General features: G+C 53.3%; 2 protein-coding genes across 2 annotated transcripts; one reads left to right on the top strand and one right to left on the bottom strand.

Moving 5' to 3' along the window:
- Nucleotides 1–507: 507 nt before the first annotated feature.
- Nucleotides 508–1,336, bottom strand: CCOS01_00778 (AIG2-like family protein; the record flags this gene model as incomplete). Its single annotated transcript, XM_060448975.1, has 4 exons — nucleotides 508–590; nucleotides 721–1,165; nucleotides 1,238–1,245; nucleotides 1,306–1,336. The coding sequence occupies 4 exons, from the start codon at nucleotides 1,334–1,336 to the stop codon at nucleotides 508–510; spliced, it is 567 nt and encodes a 188-aa protein (XP_060320413.1).
- Nucleotides 1,337–2,182: 846 nt separating this feature from the next.
- Nucleotides 2,183–14,102, top strand: CCOS01_00777 (FAT domain-containing protein; the record flags this gene model as incomplete). Its single annotated transcript, XM_060448974.1, has 4 exons — nucleotides 2,183–2,378; nucleotides 2,496–2,653; nucleotides 2,709–13,364; nucleotides 13,416–14,102. Coding segments are annotated over 4 exons (11,697 nt in total), but the record flags the coding sequence as incomplete, so codon positions are not given.
- Nucleotides 14,103–15,202: the final 1,100 nt, after the last annotated feature.

Here is a 15,202-nt window from a genome sequence, read left to right as displayed (position 1 = left end):
GGCGTTGATAATATCATCAAGGCTGCCCCTCGGATTGAGGACTTCCCCCGCTTTGAATGGTTGCATTGCCGCCCAAACTTGGCCATAGGACGACGACGACAGCCACGACAGCATCACATCACAGCACGGGGGAAGGCATGCGTACTCAAGCTCTGCAGCTCTGTGCGCCAAGGCTGGCGGCAGTCATTGACTCATTCACGGAGCATGGCTGGTTAGCAAGACGTCGTCTTCTCTATTTGCTGATATCGCGTCCTGGTTTCATCTATCCGTCACATCGTAATTGCCCGTCTGCCATGTGTGGGCGGCGGCGGCTCAACTCTCTCCAATGCCGTGAGCCGGCGCTGACATGTCCACCTCACACCGCCCTATCGGCCCAGTTGCAGACCTGCGTCGGCTGCCTGCCTGTCTTGAGAGCCCATCAAATAATGCCGTTTGCCGCCATGCGTAGAAGAAGAGCAAGAAAAAACAGAAGTATGCTGACCCAAGTCCTGGGGCTAAGCACCCGCTCTACTTGGCAACATCGTCCTTCTCCTCGTGACCGTTTGCATCTTCCTTCTCGACCCTCCCAAACTCTGCATAATCGTCGCAGCCTAGATGCGATTTTACCGATGTTAGTGGAAAGTGTAGTCCAACACGTCGGAACTGAGCCCTCCCCTAGGCCAGCCGAGCCAGCCCGCCCCCCATAGACAGATTGAAGCCGGGATGAGTCGCTTGTCTCACCTTCAAAGACGTAGCTCTCGCGCGTCCAGACGTGCATCTTGTCCTTGCGGAACTCCTCAAACGACCACTCCACGCGCTCCAGGTTCTCCGGGCGCTTGTAGATGTAAGCCATGGCCTGCTTGTCCTCTTCCTTCTGCTCCGTACCACCACCGGCACCAGCACTGGCACCGCCGCCGCTGCGGACCTTGACGGTGACCATCTTCTTCTCGTACTCGGAGCCCTCGAAAAAGTCGAGCTTGAGGACGTTGGCGTCCGTGAGGCCCGTCGCGTAGATGCCAAGGACGGAGCCGCGAGCTTCGGGGATCATGCCCGGGTAGTCGGCGAGCTGGACCCGGTGACGGGTGTGGTCGTGCAGGAGGGCGGGGGTGAATGTGTAGAGGTCCTTGATTGCCTGAGGCGGGTTGCCGTTGCCTTGGACGACTGTGAAGAAGACCTTGGGCTCCATCTAGGGGCCAAGTGTTAGTGAATCGAGAGCTCCTTTGAAGTTTGGGGAGGGTGGTGATGATGAAGAACTGACCAGAGTGCCTGTCGATAATGTTAGCTCATGTCAATCAGTAATCAAAAAACCAAAGCTCCAGGACTTACCATAGAAGAAGGCTGTGTGTGGTCCACTCATTTTAAACGTGTTGTATTGGTGTCTGATAGGAGGTTGTGTGTTGTTGTGGCAATAACTTCGTGAGGTTTTGCAGTTGGTTAGATGAGAGTTGTCGTGCCGAAATTGAACAGCTTTCGGGGCGAATCCAACGCGGGAGAGTCTATCTTCTATATACTACTCTGGGATCTCAAATTTGACTTGTGACTCACTCATGTCTCTCTATCCAAACTTTTGAATATCCGTCTGCCTGGTTGGAATGGATTGACAACTTTCAAGAAATGCCAACAGGTAAAACCGTTGTATGCGCCTCTCTTTGTGGGCTTTACACAAACCTGAAAGAATGACGTATCTGCGAAAGAAGCTTTTGGTGAGCGTGAAAGAAAACTGAGGTAGGCAAACAACGATGTAAAGTTGAACAAAGGTGACCGAAGAATGAAGTGGAATCCCGGCCCGCCTCCGGACCACGATTCACCGGCGGCCGGAGCTCTTATCGCTCCCCAGACAAGATAAGGCGCTCTAGGTAAGCACCCCTGCCCCCAGAAGCGGCCCGGCGAGCGCTCCGGGTGGATCTTTGTATGGAGTCTGAGCCACGGATCAATATTCTTCAGATGCCTAGCGCCAAATGATTTGGCGGCTGGTTCCCCCAGCTTCGCGACTGCCTTTGGAAATTTGAGAGCTCACGTCAAGCCTGGGCCATCAAATCCATTTAATCAAGCCGCGCGACCTTGAGCGATTGGGAACGACTGGGGCACCCCGATTACCAAGGCACACGCGAAGACAACCCGTAATTGTAAAATTACCTTTTGGTCTTTCTATTCACATTTTACACCTGCAGCGGCCCTTTTTTCCCTTTCCATCGATTAAAGAGATACCCCTCCAACTCCAACGCGTGCTCTCGTCCGCAACCTCGATCCATCAGCCTCGCTGCGACACGAAGTCATCCACGATTCCCTCCCCTCCCACGCATGGGAACGATTCACGCGTCCCCCGAGGGCCATTGACGCCGCCATGTCGGGCACCACAATTGACGATGTCGTCAAGCGACTTAGCAGTCCGGACACGGGTACGGAATGAACCCCTCGTGCAAATGCGATGCGATCAATCCCTCGAACCCGGAACCCCGCCGTGGTGGAGGCGCATCACCTTTCGTCAGGACCCTGCTAATATGTGTGTGGTACAGACTCGAGAGTCAGGTTAGAGGCGGCGACTACCTTACGCGACAGCTTAGATCACTACACCAATGGAACCATATACCCCCCTTTCCTGAAGCGAATGGTACCGATCTTCCTCACAATCCTGAGAGGACCATGCATCTTCCAGAGCAACTCCCCGGAGCAGGTGAGGCATTCCCGCATCGATTTAGATGAGTGCGCCTGCTGATAATGGATGTCAGAAACTGCGGACGTGTATCCTCGAGGTTCTCAACCGATTGCCAGCGACACCATCCCCGACCGAACCCTTCGAACCGTACGCGGAAGAGGTCGTCGATCTGCTGATGCAGCTGGTCCGTACGGATAACGAAGAGAATGCGACACTATGCGTCAAGATCATCTCGGATGTCATGCGTCACCAACACAAAGTCCTGCAGGGCAAGGTGCAGGCGTTCCTCAACCTAATCCAGGAGCTCTTCGAACAGATGGAAAAGGTCGTGCGGGAACAGCTGGACAACACGTCACTCTCGACGGCATCAAACTCTGGCGCACCATCAACGCCGGGCAGCTCCCAGACGAACTTCCAGTCGCCTAGACCGGGCTCCCCTGTAGCGTCGGTCACAGATCTCGGCCCGGATCCCCAACAGCAGAATCGGCTACTGCTAAAGGGCATGCAGTCTTTCAAAGTCCTCTCGGAATGCCCTATCATTGTAGTTTCCGTCTTCCAGGTCTATCGAAATACCGTCGCATCCAACGTCAAAGCTTTCGTTCCTCTCATCAAGGGGTTCCTTTGCCTACAGGCGAGCGCGCAGAAGCAGGCCCATGCCGATGCCAAGGCCAGGGGACAGATCTTTACGGGAGTCAGCCCGTTGATTAAGAACCGGGCTGCTTTCGGCGAGTTCATCACAGCCCAGGTCAAGACGATGAGCTTTTTGGCTTACCTCTTGCGTCAATACTCTCAGCAATTGACGGATTTCTTACCGACACTTCCTGAGATTGTGGTTCGACTCTTGCAGGACTGTCCCAGGGAAAAGTCGAGTGCGCGCAAGGAGCTGCTTGTTGCTATTAGGCATATCATCAACTTCAACTTCCGCAAGATCTTCTTGCCAAAGATTGACGAGCTCCTGGACGAGAAGACGCTGATCGGCGATGGCCTTACGGTATACGAGACTATGAGACCGTTGGCGTATAGTATGCTCGCCGATCTCATCCATCACGTCAGGGATAGTCTCACACCTGAGCAAATTCGCAAGACGGTCGAGGTTTACACCAAGAATCTCCAGGACAACTTCCCAGGCACGAGTTTCCAGACCATGAGTGCAAAACTCCTCCTCAATATGGCAGAATGCATCGCCAAGATGCCTAACAAGGTCGACGCGCGGCACTATCTGATCATGATCCTGAACGCTATTGGCGACAAGTTCGTGGCAATGAATAGACAATATCCCAACGCAGTGAAGCTCTCGAAACTCTACGCCCAGCAAGCCGCTGACGGAACCCAGGATAGCTACCTTGCGGACAAGGACCACCCGCCTGACTGGGATGAGACCGACATCTTCACTGCTATGCCGATCAAGACGTCAAATCCAAGAGACAGAGGCGCAGATCCCGTTGTTGACAACAAATTCCTGTTTAAGAACCTGATGAATGGGCTGAAGAACACTTTCTATCAGCTCAGAACCTGCAATGTCAACAACGTGATCGACGTACAGAATGCCCCTCAACACTGGCAGGATGTTGCCTATGGTTTCACAGCAGAGGAGGTCAACGTCATCGTGAAGCTGTTCAGAGAGGGCGCCTACGTTTTCCGCTACTACGAAATTGAGAAGCCGGCAACTGAGTCCCAGTACATGTCGCCCGTAGAGTACATGGCCAACTTCTACATGGTATCTAGCAGTAAGGAGGAGAAGGAACTCCTGGAGACCTTTGCGACAGTCTTCCACTGCATTGACCCGGCGACGTTCCATGAAGTTTTCCAGCAAGAGATCCCCCATCTCTACGACATGATCTTTGAGCACACGGGACTGCTCCACATCCCTCAATTCTTCCTCGCGAGCGAAGCCACCTCGCCAAGCTTTTGCGGCATGTTGCTGCGCTTCTTGATGGAGAGAATCGACCAAGTTGGCTCAGCGGACGTCAAGAAGTCGTCAATTCTGTTGAGACTGTTCAAGCTGGCATTTATGGCAGTCACGCTCTTCGCCAACCAAAACGAACAGGTCCTGCTTCCTCACGTCGTGGACATTGTTACCAAGTCCATTGAATTGTCGACAAAGGCTGAGGAGCCCATGAACTACTTCCTACTTCTGAGATCGTTGTTCCGAAGCATTGGTGGCGGCAAGTTTGAACATCTCTATAAGCAGATTCTGCCATTACTTGAAATGTTGCTGGATGTGCTCAACAACCTGCTCATGGCAGCAAGGAAACCTGCCGAGCGTGACCTTTACGTGGAGCTGTGCTTGACGGTGCCGGCACGTCTGAGTAACTTGTTGCCTCATCTCAGCTTCCTGATGCGACCACTAGTCGTCGCGTTGCGCGCCAATACCGATCTGGTTGGCCAAGGATTGCGGACGCTGGAGCTCTGTGTCGATAACCTCACTGCGGACTACCTGGATCCCATCATGGCCCCGGTTATTGATGAGTTGATGACGGCACTGTTCGACCATCTCAAACCACATCCCTACAGCCACTTTCACGCTCACACCACGATGCGCATTCTAGGAAAGCTTGGAGGTCGGAACCGAAAGTTCATGACTGACGCGCAACCCCTGAACTACAAGGACTACGCCGATGACCCGACAAGCTTTGATCTTCGCCTAATCGGCTCCAAGAAGGATAGGGCTTTCCCTGCGGAGACTGGCGTTGATTTCGCCATCAGGAAATTGATGGAACAGCCAAAGGCGGGCAAGGGCAACCAGGCGCGGCAGTATGATGGTTACTACAAGAAGCAGTCATTCCACTTCATCAAGTCTCAGCTGAAGATGCGGATCGGCTTCGAGAACTTGCCCGACGACATGCCTAGACTTCTGCGCCTCCAAGCTCAAGATCTAGCCGCCAGAAGAATCGACTTTGACTTCTCTGTTTTCACAACACATGACAGAGAACGATCTATTCCTAAAAAGGACGAGCAAGACGACCTTCTCAAGCGTTTGCTGAAGGCTGTCATGTTTGCCGAGTCTTTGCCTGATTTCAAGGAAGAAGCGCAGGCATTCCTCATGAATCTCTGCAAACACTTCACAATCATTGAGGTCGGCCGAGCTTTGGTCGACGTCAAGCGAACGTACAGTCCATTCGATCCCAACGCTGGAGAAGGCCCACTCTTTATCGATACCCGGGTGCTCTCTGATGCTATTGTGGAATCGTTGGCGTCGGATCACCCAGAAGTGCGAGAGTCTGCGCAGCGCGCGATCCGGGAGGTGTACGACTCCGCCACCACAATCTTGGGCAACGAGCAGAGTGTTGCTAGGCTGCCTCTCTTCAATAACTTGAGCACCACATTCTGCCATGGCTGCTACGAAGAAGAGTGGTTTACCAAGACTGGTGGCTCGCTCGGCATCAATTTCCTTCTCAATGAGCTTGACCTAGGTGACCAATGGGTTGCGAGCAAGCAGATCGAATTCATTCGCTCTCTAATGTACGTCATCAAGGACATGCCCCAAGATCTTCCTGAGAAGACTAGAAGATCTGCTCAGGTCACCTTGGAGACGTTGCTGCAAAAAATCACGAAGAACATCAAGAAGGAGGATGCCATGCCGCAGCAAAACCCTGGTCAGCCGCCGCAACAGAGGTCCCGCCTCGCCCAAATTTGCATGCAGTTCAATACGGAGTTGGCGCATATGAATCGCCATGTTCGCGAGACTGCGAAGCGATCCCTCGAACTTATCGCTAAGGCTGCTGGTTGTGCCGTGTGGGAGCTGATTGAACCCTACAAGGAGCGATTCCTTCAGCCAATCTACTCGAAGCCCCTTCGTGCCCTGCCGTTCCCCATCCAGATCGGCTACATTGATGCGATGACTTACCACATGACTTTGCGGAAGGAATGGGTCACCTTCGACGACAACTTGACCAGATTACTCATGGAGTCTTTGGCTTTGGCTGATGCGAGCGATGAGTCTCTGGCGAATAAGCCAGGAGAATTCAGGACGCACGAATACATCGTCAATCTCAGGGTTGCCTGCATCAATATCCTTAGCACCGCCACCAGTTTCGAAGAGTTCGCGCCGCTCAAGCAAGGCAGCCACCCTACACGTTCCAAGATCGTCTCGGTTTTCTTCAAGTGTCTTTACTCAGACTCAAAGGCCACAATCGACGCGGCCAATAGTGCCCTGAAGAATACCCTGGAGGCCCATCAGAAGCTTCCGAAGGATTTGCTCCAAGGTGGTTTGAGACCGGTTCTTGCCAGCCTCCAAGACCCCAAGAAGCTCTCAACTCATGGTTTGGATAACCTTGGCCGACTCTTGAAGCTGCTTACTACGTACTTCAAGGTCGAGATTGGAGCTCGCCTGCTCGATCACGTCAAGGTGCTTGCAGAGCCCAGCACTCTGCAACAGCTCTCCTTCACCTTCTTTGAGCAGAATGGCCCCATGAAGGTCATCGCTGCCGTCTTCAACATCTTCCACCTCTTGCCGCCACAGGCAGAGGGCTTCAAGCAACGTCTCATTGACCTGGCATTGGAGCTAGAGGAGAAGCTGCGCCGAACCCACGAAAGTCCCTTCCGAGCACCGTTGTATAAGTTCATTAACCGATACCCCAACGAGGTTTGGAACTTCATTCTGCCTAAGCTTGAAGATCTCAAGTACGGACGCTTCATCTCACAAGTGATCCGTAACCCGGAGAGCGGCCCCCTCAGAGAAACGGTGTCTTCCAACGTTCAAGCCCTAATTGACTTCTGCAACAACGCGCTTTCGCAAAATAAGGACAGCAAGCTCGTCACCGTCGTCAATGCCGTTCACATTCTCTATTCTCTCACCCTGTCACCTGGAACAGACACTTGGCTAGAGAAGAAGGAGCACTTGACCTGGTTGAAGCAAGTTGGCAAAGAGCTGGAGAAGCAGATGCGGGCCCATACTCTCGCACCCAACTTGAGACTTCCGGCATGCCAGGCGTCAGACCAGCTGATGTCAATCTTCATCAAGTCGTTGGAACGCAACCCCAAAGACCTCGAGTCACTCTTCAGCCTGGTAGATTCAGTCACGACTGATGACCTTCGTGCCTCGCAGCCTCTGATCGCCTACATTTACAAGAACATCGTTAGTAGCGATTCGCCAGAGTTCTGGAAAACGACGGTTCTCAGATGCCTTGACGCCTACCCTCAGAAGAACATCACTCAGAAAATGAAGTGTTTCTTGCTGCACTACATTGTCAACCCGATCGTCGCCATGGACGTGCAGCGCAACTGGAGCCTGCCGCCGCAGACAAAGGGTCGATTTATGGACAAGACCATCATCGACGCTGTTAATGCGAAGATATGGAAGTTGCACCAAGATGCCAGCCAACATGACAACGACGATCTCCTGCAGCCAGGCATCGACCACACCAAGTTTGAGGTTCTCCAGCTGTCAGCGATGTTGGTCAAGTACCACTCCACCATTTTCCAGGAGGCTAGGAAGGACATCATTAAGAGTTGCTGGACTTTGATCCGACTGGACGATGTGATCAACAAGCACGCCGCCTACGTTGTCATCGCCTACTTCATCGCGCTATATGAGACGCCGGTGAAGATTGTCACGCAGGTGTACCTCTCACTCCTGAGAGCAAACCAGAATGAGGGACGAGCCTTGGTAACACAGGCTCTAGAGCTAATTGCTCCCGTTCTGCCCAAGCGACTGGGAACACAGGCTCATGATCGTAATGCGGGCTGGGCGCTGGCTCCTAGAAAGATCCTTGCCGATGAAGGTCAGAATGTGCAGCAAATGACTAGCATCTTCCACTTCTTGGTCAGGCATCCTGACTTGTTTTATGAGTCGAGAGATAAGTACGCTATGCTCATAATCTCGTCTCTGAGGAAAGTTGCTGCACCACCTAACCCTTCGAACGAGTCGAAGAAGCTCGCTCTCAACATGATGTGGCTCATCTGGCTCTGGGAGCAACGTCGTGTTGAGGGCAAGGGAGACGCAGTGTCGCGTTCCATATCCGAGTCACCGACGTCTAAGAAGCGCAAGTTGGACAATGGGGACCAGCCTATGTCGTCACCTCCTACTGTCAGACAAAGTCTGGGCGGTAACGACTATCAAATTGCGGCTGTGGCGCGCCAGAAAATGATCAAGTATCTGGTCGAATTCATTGCTCAGCTGAACGAGCGGTACCAATTGCCGTCCACCAAGGCAAGAGACAATGCTTCTACAAACGGCCCCGCCATGCCGCCTACGTCTACCGAGTTGTGCAAGAAGGCTATGAGCCTGTTTTACAACCTAGTTCAGCCCCAGTACTGGGGCGATCTGGATATCGACCTCTACCCCAATGTCACCGATGTTGTGTTGGCCAGCGATAAGACGCAGAATTTCCTCGCAGCGGATCCTTCTGACGAGAAGTTTGATGAGAAGTTCATCACAAACATCATCAACACTCTTCAGGTTGTTCGCATCATCTTGAACTCCAAGCCAGATGAATGGATTGCCAAGAACATGCCATCGGTCCAGAAAGTTCTCGACAAGGTTCTTAAGAGCGAGAATCCTGAGTTGCAGGATTGCTTGCACCTTGCGGACAAGAAGTACGATGATGACCGCGACCTCAAGTCAATCATCCAGAGGGTGCTCGATGCTGTTCCTGAGGACGTGCCGATGGAGGACGCCGACGCTGAGGGTGAGACGGAGTCACAAAATTCTGAGATTATCAACTCTTTGTCATCAATTGCGGGCGAGGCTATGGCAGCAGGTCACTATGGATCTGGAGTCAACATTCTGTGGTCCTTGGGTAACCGCAAGCCCTCCGTCATTGACCAACATATCCCAGTCCTCATGAAGGCTCTGCAGAGCAAGTTGGCACGTGAACATGTTCAGCATTACACAGCCGTCGCCAATCATCAGGCTGGGCAGCCTCGGACCCAGGATGCAAACACTCCAACGGGAGAAATGTCTACGTACGATCTTGAGGTTTCGACTGCCCTCATGACCAAGGCTATCCAGGTCGTTGCACTGCGAATGGAAGTTCTGGGTGACAACCGACGACCTTTCCTCAGTGTTCTCGCGACGCTGGTAGAGAAATCTATGCACATCCCTCTGTGCGAGGAGATCCTCAACATGGTGGAAGGCTGGGTGTTCCGTTCTGAAGGCACCTGGCCTACGCTCAAGGAAAAGACTGCAGTCCTCCACAAGATGTTGTCCTTTGAGCATCGTCAGGACTCGACCATGTTGACGAAGTTCCTTGAGTTGGTCATTCGCATCTACGAGGATCCCAAGATTACCCGTACCGAGTTGACTGTTCGCATGGAGCATGCTTTCCTAATCGGCACACGCGCTCAAGATGTAGACATGCGCAACCGATTTATGGCTATATTCGACAAGAGTCTTTCAAAGACTGCCAGCGCACGTCTTGCCTATGTTCTGACCTCTCAGAACTGGGATACTCTGGCCGACAGCTATTGGTTGGCACAAGCATCGCATCTTCTCCTTGGTGCGGTTGAGCTGAACAGCCCTATTCAGCTGCATCAGGAAGACTTCAAGACAATGCCGCTCACCCAGCTCTTCTCAATTCATGCCAAGGACAACAGAGAGCCCACCAGTATGGCGGATGACAAGCTTGACAACTTAGTAACTGCTCACCGACGTTTCATGAGCGAGCTTGGCGAGGTCAAGGTTCGAGACCTTATCGAGCCTCTTGTTCAGCTTCAGCACGTCGACAACACCCTCGCTCATCAGCTTTGGATCGCTTTGTTCCCTATCTACTGGTCTGCGACAATGAAGGAAGAACGCACCGATCTCGAGCGTGGCATGGTAGCTCTCCTCACTAAGGACTACCACAGTCGCCAGATCGACAAGCGGCCGAACGTGGTACAGTCCCTTCTGGAGGGTGCGGCCAAGGCTTGGCCTGATTGCAAGATTCCGCCGCATGTTCTCAAGTACGAGGCCAAGACGTACGATGCGTGGTATACCGCGCTCGTTCAGCTTGAGAATGCGGCCATCAAGCCAGAGATCGAATCCGCAACTGTTCGTGAGAGCAACCTTGATGCACTTGTCGAGCTGTATGCTTCTCTACAAGAAGACGACCTGTTCTACGGCACGTGGCGTAGGCGGTGCCAGTTTGTGGAGACAAATGCCGCGTTGTCCTATGAGCAAAACGGAATGTGGGACAAGGCCCAGAAGATGTACGAGGCCGCTCAGATCAAGGCTCGAACGGGTGTCATCCCCTTCTCTCAAGGAGAATATGTTCTGTGGGAAGATCACTGGGTCTTGTGTGCGCAGAAGCTGCAGCAATGGGAGATTCTCCAAGATTTCGCCAAGCACGAGAACTTCCAGGACTTGCTTCTAGAGTGTGCTTGGAGGAACAATACTGAGATGTGGCAGACACAGGAGCATCGTGAGGCGCTCGACAACCTTATCAAGGGCGTTATGGACGCTCCGACGCCTCGACGTGCCTTCTTCCAGGCCTTCATGTCGCTTCTCAAGTTCTACAACAAGCAAGAGACGCCCCAAGACTTTGCCAAGTCGTGCGACGAAGCCATTCAACTTTCTATCCGGAAGTGGCATCAGCTGCCGAAGCAGCTCACCAAGGCACACATTCCTTTGCTTCAGAACTTCCAGCAGTTGGTCGAACTGCACGACGCCAGCGTGATCTGCAACAGCTTGGCTAGCACCAATCAGTCCAACTTGGATGTTAAGAGTGGAGAACTCAAGCTCCTGCTTGGTGCATGGCGCGATCGTCTGCCCAACGTCTGGGACGACATCACTGCCTGGCAAGACCTAGTAACCTGGCGTCAGCATATCTTTGGCCTCATCAACCAGACGTACCTCCAGCTGCTCCCTCAAGGAGGCGGGCAAAACGCCAGTGGTGCCTCGTTTGCCTACCGTGGATATCATGAGACTGCCTGGATTATCAACCGCTTCGCACACGTCGCTCGCAAGCACAGCCTGCCGGAGGTTTGCATCACACAGCTGAGCAGGATCTACACACTCCCGAATATCGAGATCCAAGAAGCCTTCCTCAAGCTACGAGAGCAGGCTAAGTGCCATTATGAGAATCCCGATGAGCTTACAAGCGGATTGGACGTTATTAACAACACGAATCTGAACTACTTCAACCCGCCCCAGAAAGCCGAATTCTACACACTGAAGGGCATGTTCCTCGAGAAACTCAAGCAGAAGGAAGAGGCCGATTCGGCATACGGCACAGCCCTGTACTTCGATATTACCGCTGCCAAGGCTTGGGCCGAATGGGGTTATTTTAACGAGCGCAAGTACAAGGAGGATCCGACTGATATCAACTCGGCCCGTCAGGCACTTACGTCGTACCTGCAAGCCGCCGGAAGTTACAAGAACGCCAAATCACGCAAGCTCATTGCTCGCATCTTGTGGCTGCTCAGTCTGGACGATGCCAACGGCTCTATAGCAGCTGGCTTCGACGACTTCAAGGGCGAGACTCCTGTCTGGTACTGGATCACCTACATTCCTCAGTTGCTCACTGGTCTTGGCCACAAGGAAGCACCTAGGGTCCACCAGATCCTAAGCAAGATTGCCAGGTCGTACCCTCAAGCGCTGTACTTCCAACTGCGAACCAACAGAGAAGACATGCTTGTCATCAAGAAGAACCAGGAAGCCAAGGAGAAGGCCCGCCAGCGTGCCCAATCGACGGTGTCCAATGGTAAGCCCAGCGCCTCGCCTCAACAACCCAAGCAAGACGGCGTTCCCAAGCCGGATGCTTCTGGTTCGAGGCCTGGTACTGCTAGCGGCGGCGACGCGAATGCCTCCGTTAAGACCGAAGGCAACGACGCCAACGGCACTCCGGCTGCTCAGGCCAATGGCGCAGCTGCTGGCGGAGACCAGTCAACCGCCGGTCAGAAGAAGCCGCCATGGGAACTCACCGAGGAGATTATGAGCGCTCTGAAGACCGCCTTCCCCCTTCTCGCCCTGTCTATGGAGACCATGGTGGACCAGATTCAGAAGCACTTCAAGTGTCCGCCCGATGAGGATGCGTACCGTCTCATCGTTGCTCTGCTTAATGACGCGCTAGCGTACGTCAGCCGCATGCCTTCATCGTTCGCCAAGGACGTCAAGCTTCCCTCTGCCACGGAGACCAACATTACACGCTTCGCCGAGACGATTCTTCCAGCTCACATCAAGAAGTCGTTCGAGGCCGATTTTGTTACTGTCAAACCGACCATGTACGAGTACATTCATAAGCTCCGCCGTTGGCGCAACAAGTTTGAGGAGAAGCTTGATCGCAGAACGACCCGCGTCTCGCTGGAGGCATTCTCGCCGCACCTCTCCGAATTCCGTTACCAGAGGTTCGATGATGTCGAGATACCTGGCCAATACCTGCAGCACAAGGATAAGAACCAAGACTTTATCCGCATTGAGCGCTTCTTGCCCAATGTCGATCTGGTGCGGTCGATCAGTGCCTCATACCGTCGTCTCCAGATGCGCGGTCACGATGGAAGCATTCACTCGTGGGCTGTTCAACACCCAGCTGCGAGACACTGCCGTCGCGAGGAGCGTATCCTGCAGCTCTTCAGACAGCTCAACCAGACGTTGGGTAGAAGAAAGGAGAGTCGCCGCCGAGACCTTCAGTTCACTCTGCCATTGATGGTTCCTCTTGCACCTCACATCCGCATTGTGCAGGAAGACACCTCATACATCACCCTCCAGAGCGTATATGAGGACCACTGCAGACGCCACGGCATGTCCAAGGACGATCCTGTGTTATTTACCATGGAGAAGCTACGCGGCGTACTTGACACGAAGAATTCGGTAAGTAGTCCCATCAGAGAGCGAATGACAAAACCTAACAATTTTTCACAGAAGCATGCTGAGCAAAGCGCAACCGCCCGTCTGGAGGTGTTCCATGCCATCCAGGAGAAGTGGGTGCCACAAAACTTGGCCCTGGACTACTTCCAGAAGGCCTTCCCCGACTTTACCGAGTTCTGGCTGTTCCGCAGACAGTTCTCATACCAGCTTGCGTCACTCACTTTTATGACGTACATTCTGTACATGCACAACCGTTACCCGCAGAAGATCAACATTGCTCGTGGATCTGGAAATATCTGGGGCTCGGAGCTCATGGCGTACATGAGCGCTGCGAAGCCCTTCTTCCACAACCCGGAGCCGGTGCCATTCCGTCTGACTCCCAACCTCCAGACGCTCATGGGCCCACTGGCGACAGAGGGCATCTTCAGCTGTGCTCTTATGGCCATCGCACGATGCCTCACAGAGCCCGAGTACGAGCTGGAGCACGCCCTTACGCTCTTCGTGCGCGATGAAATGATTTTCTGGTTCACGAGCTCCCACCGGACGGTGCAAATGACGGAGAACCAGCTCCGCGAATCGGTGCAAGTGAACAGCGACTCAGTGGTCAAGCGGGCCGTGAGCCTGGCACAGAGCCCCGTCGGCAACTTGCCTGCCAACCAGACGGTCATTGACCTCGTCGCCAAGGCAGTCAACCCCATGAACTTGGCGCAATGCGATGCGCTGTGGATGCCGTACTTGTAAGAAGACTTGTTAAGAGGATGGAGAGGAAGCAGGAGACTTGTGGATTACGCGGACGCATATGTCTCAGGAGGTTACCCCGTTGTATGATTTAAGCAAGGCGTTCTTGGGATGCGAAAGAGGATCGAGGGATCTGGAGGTCATGAAGCCCATGCATGATTGTTTGGAGGGAGAGCAGGAAAAAAATGGATGGTTAGAGATGACGATTCCTTATTGTATTTGTACGGCCGTCTAGCATCGAAGCTCTCCTACACATTAGCTGGTTAGAGCTCTCGATGTTGAAGCAAGATACAGCTTCACGATAATCAGATTGTCTTTGTTCAGGTTTATGGTTTTGATGGGAGTTCAATTTGCGTCTTTTTAGACTTTGTAGTGACATGCACGCGACGTTGAGGGAAACATGAACTTTCAGACGCAGAGTTTCGGGAGATCGGGAGAAATGGTAGTTTGCCGCGCGTGGAAGGCCGGGGTCGACCCGGCTCGCTAGCCCAGACCCTTGTCCCAAGCCTCCCAGACGCCAAACGCCAACTTACCAAAGCATCGGTGATAGTCCGAACTCGCTTGGCCGCCACACTCCTTCTTCCCGTTTTGTGTGGTTCACCGTCTAGAAAGTCCGCACCCGCCAATACGGACTACTGGACCTTATGGATACGTACCCCCCTACCCACTCACTCACCGCGGAGAGCCACCGGGCGAGTCGGGGCGCTCTCTTGGCTTGGCCTTATCAACAAGTAGTTCTTGAGCTTCCTTATCGGGGCACTCACTCACACACACAAAACTCCACGTTGGAAAGATGGATGACGATTTGTAATCCCGGGGGTTGAGGGGCCGTCCGGGGGGGGGGGGGGGTAGTGGTGGACTGGGGTACGGCGGACACGGAACTGTCATTCATTCGGTTGCTTGCTCTCTCTCGGTATCTTTTGCCTACCTACTTCCCAACACTTCTTATCTTTCAAAGTCCGTTCGCATCTTCCCTCCTTGGCTTTTGATTCATAGTCTTGTTGGTGGCTCTTGAGACTTTGGTATACCGCCCTTCACATTACAGAACTCAACTATCAAACATTGAGTTGTCCAGCGCAATTCGTCCACGGTATCGTATAGAC

Source organism: Colletotrichum costaricense (genome assembly GCF_030867565.1).
Source record: "Colletotrichum costaricense strain IMI 309622 chromosome Unknown Scaffold_1.1, whole genome shotgun sequence".
In the NCBI taxonomy this organism is placed as follows: Eukaryota; Fungi; Ascomycota; class Sordariomycetes; order Glomerellales; family Glomerellaceae; genus Colletotrichum; species Colletotrichum costaricense.
This window is presented reverse-complemented; position numbering and strand designations above follow the sequence as displayed.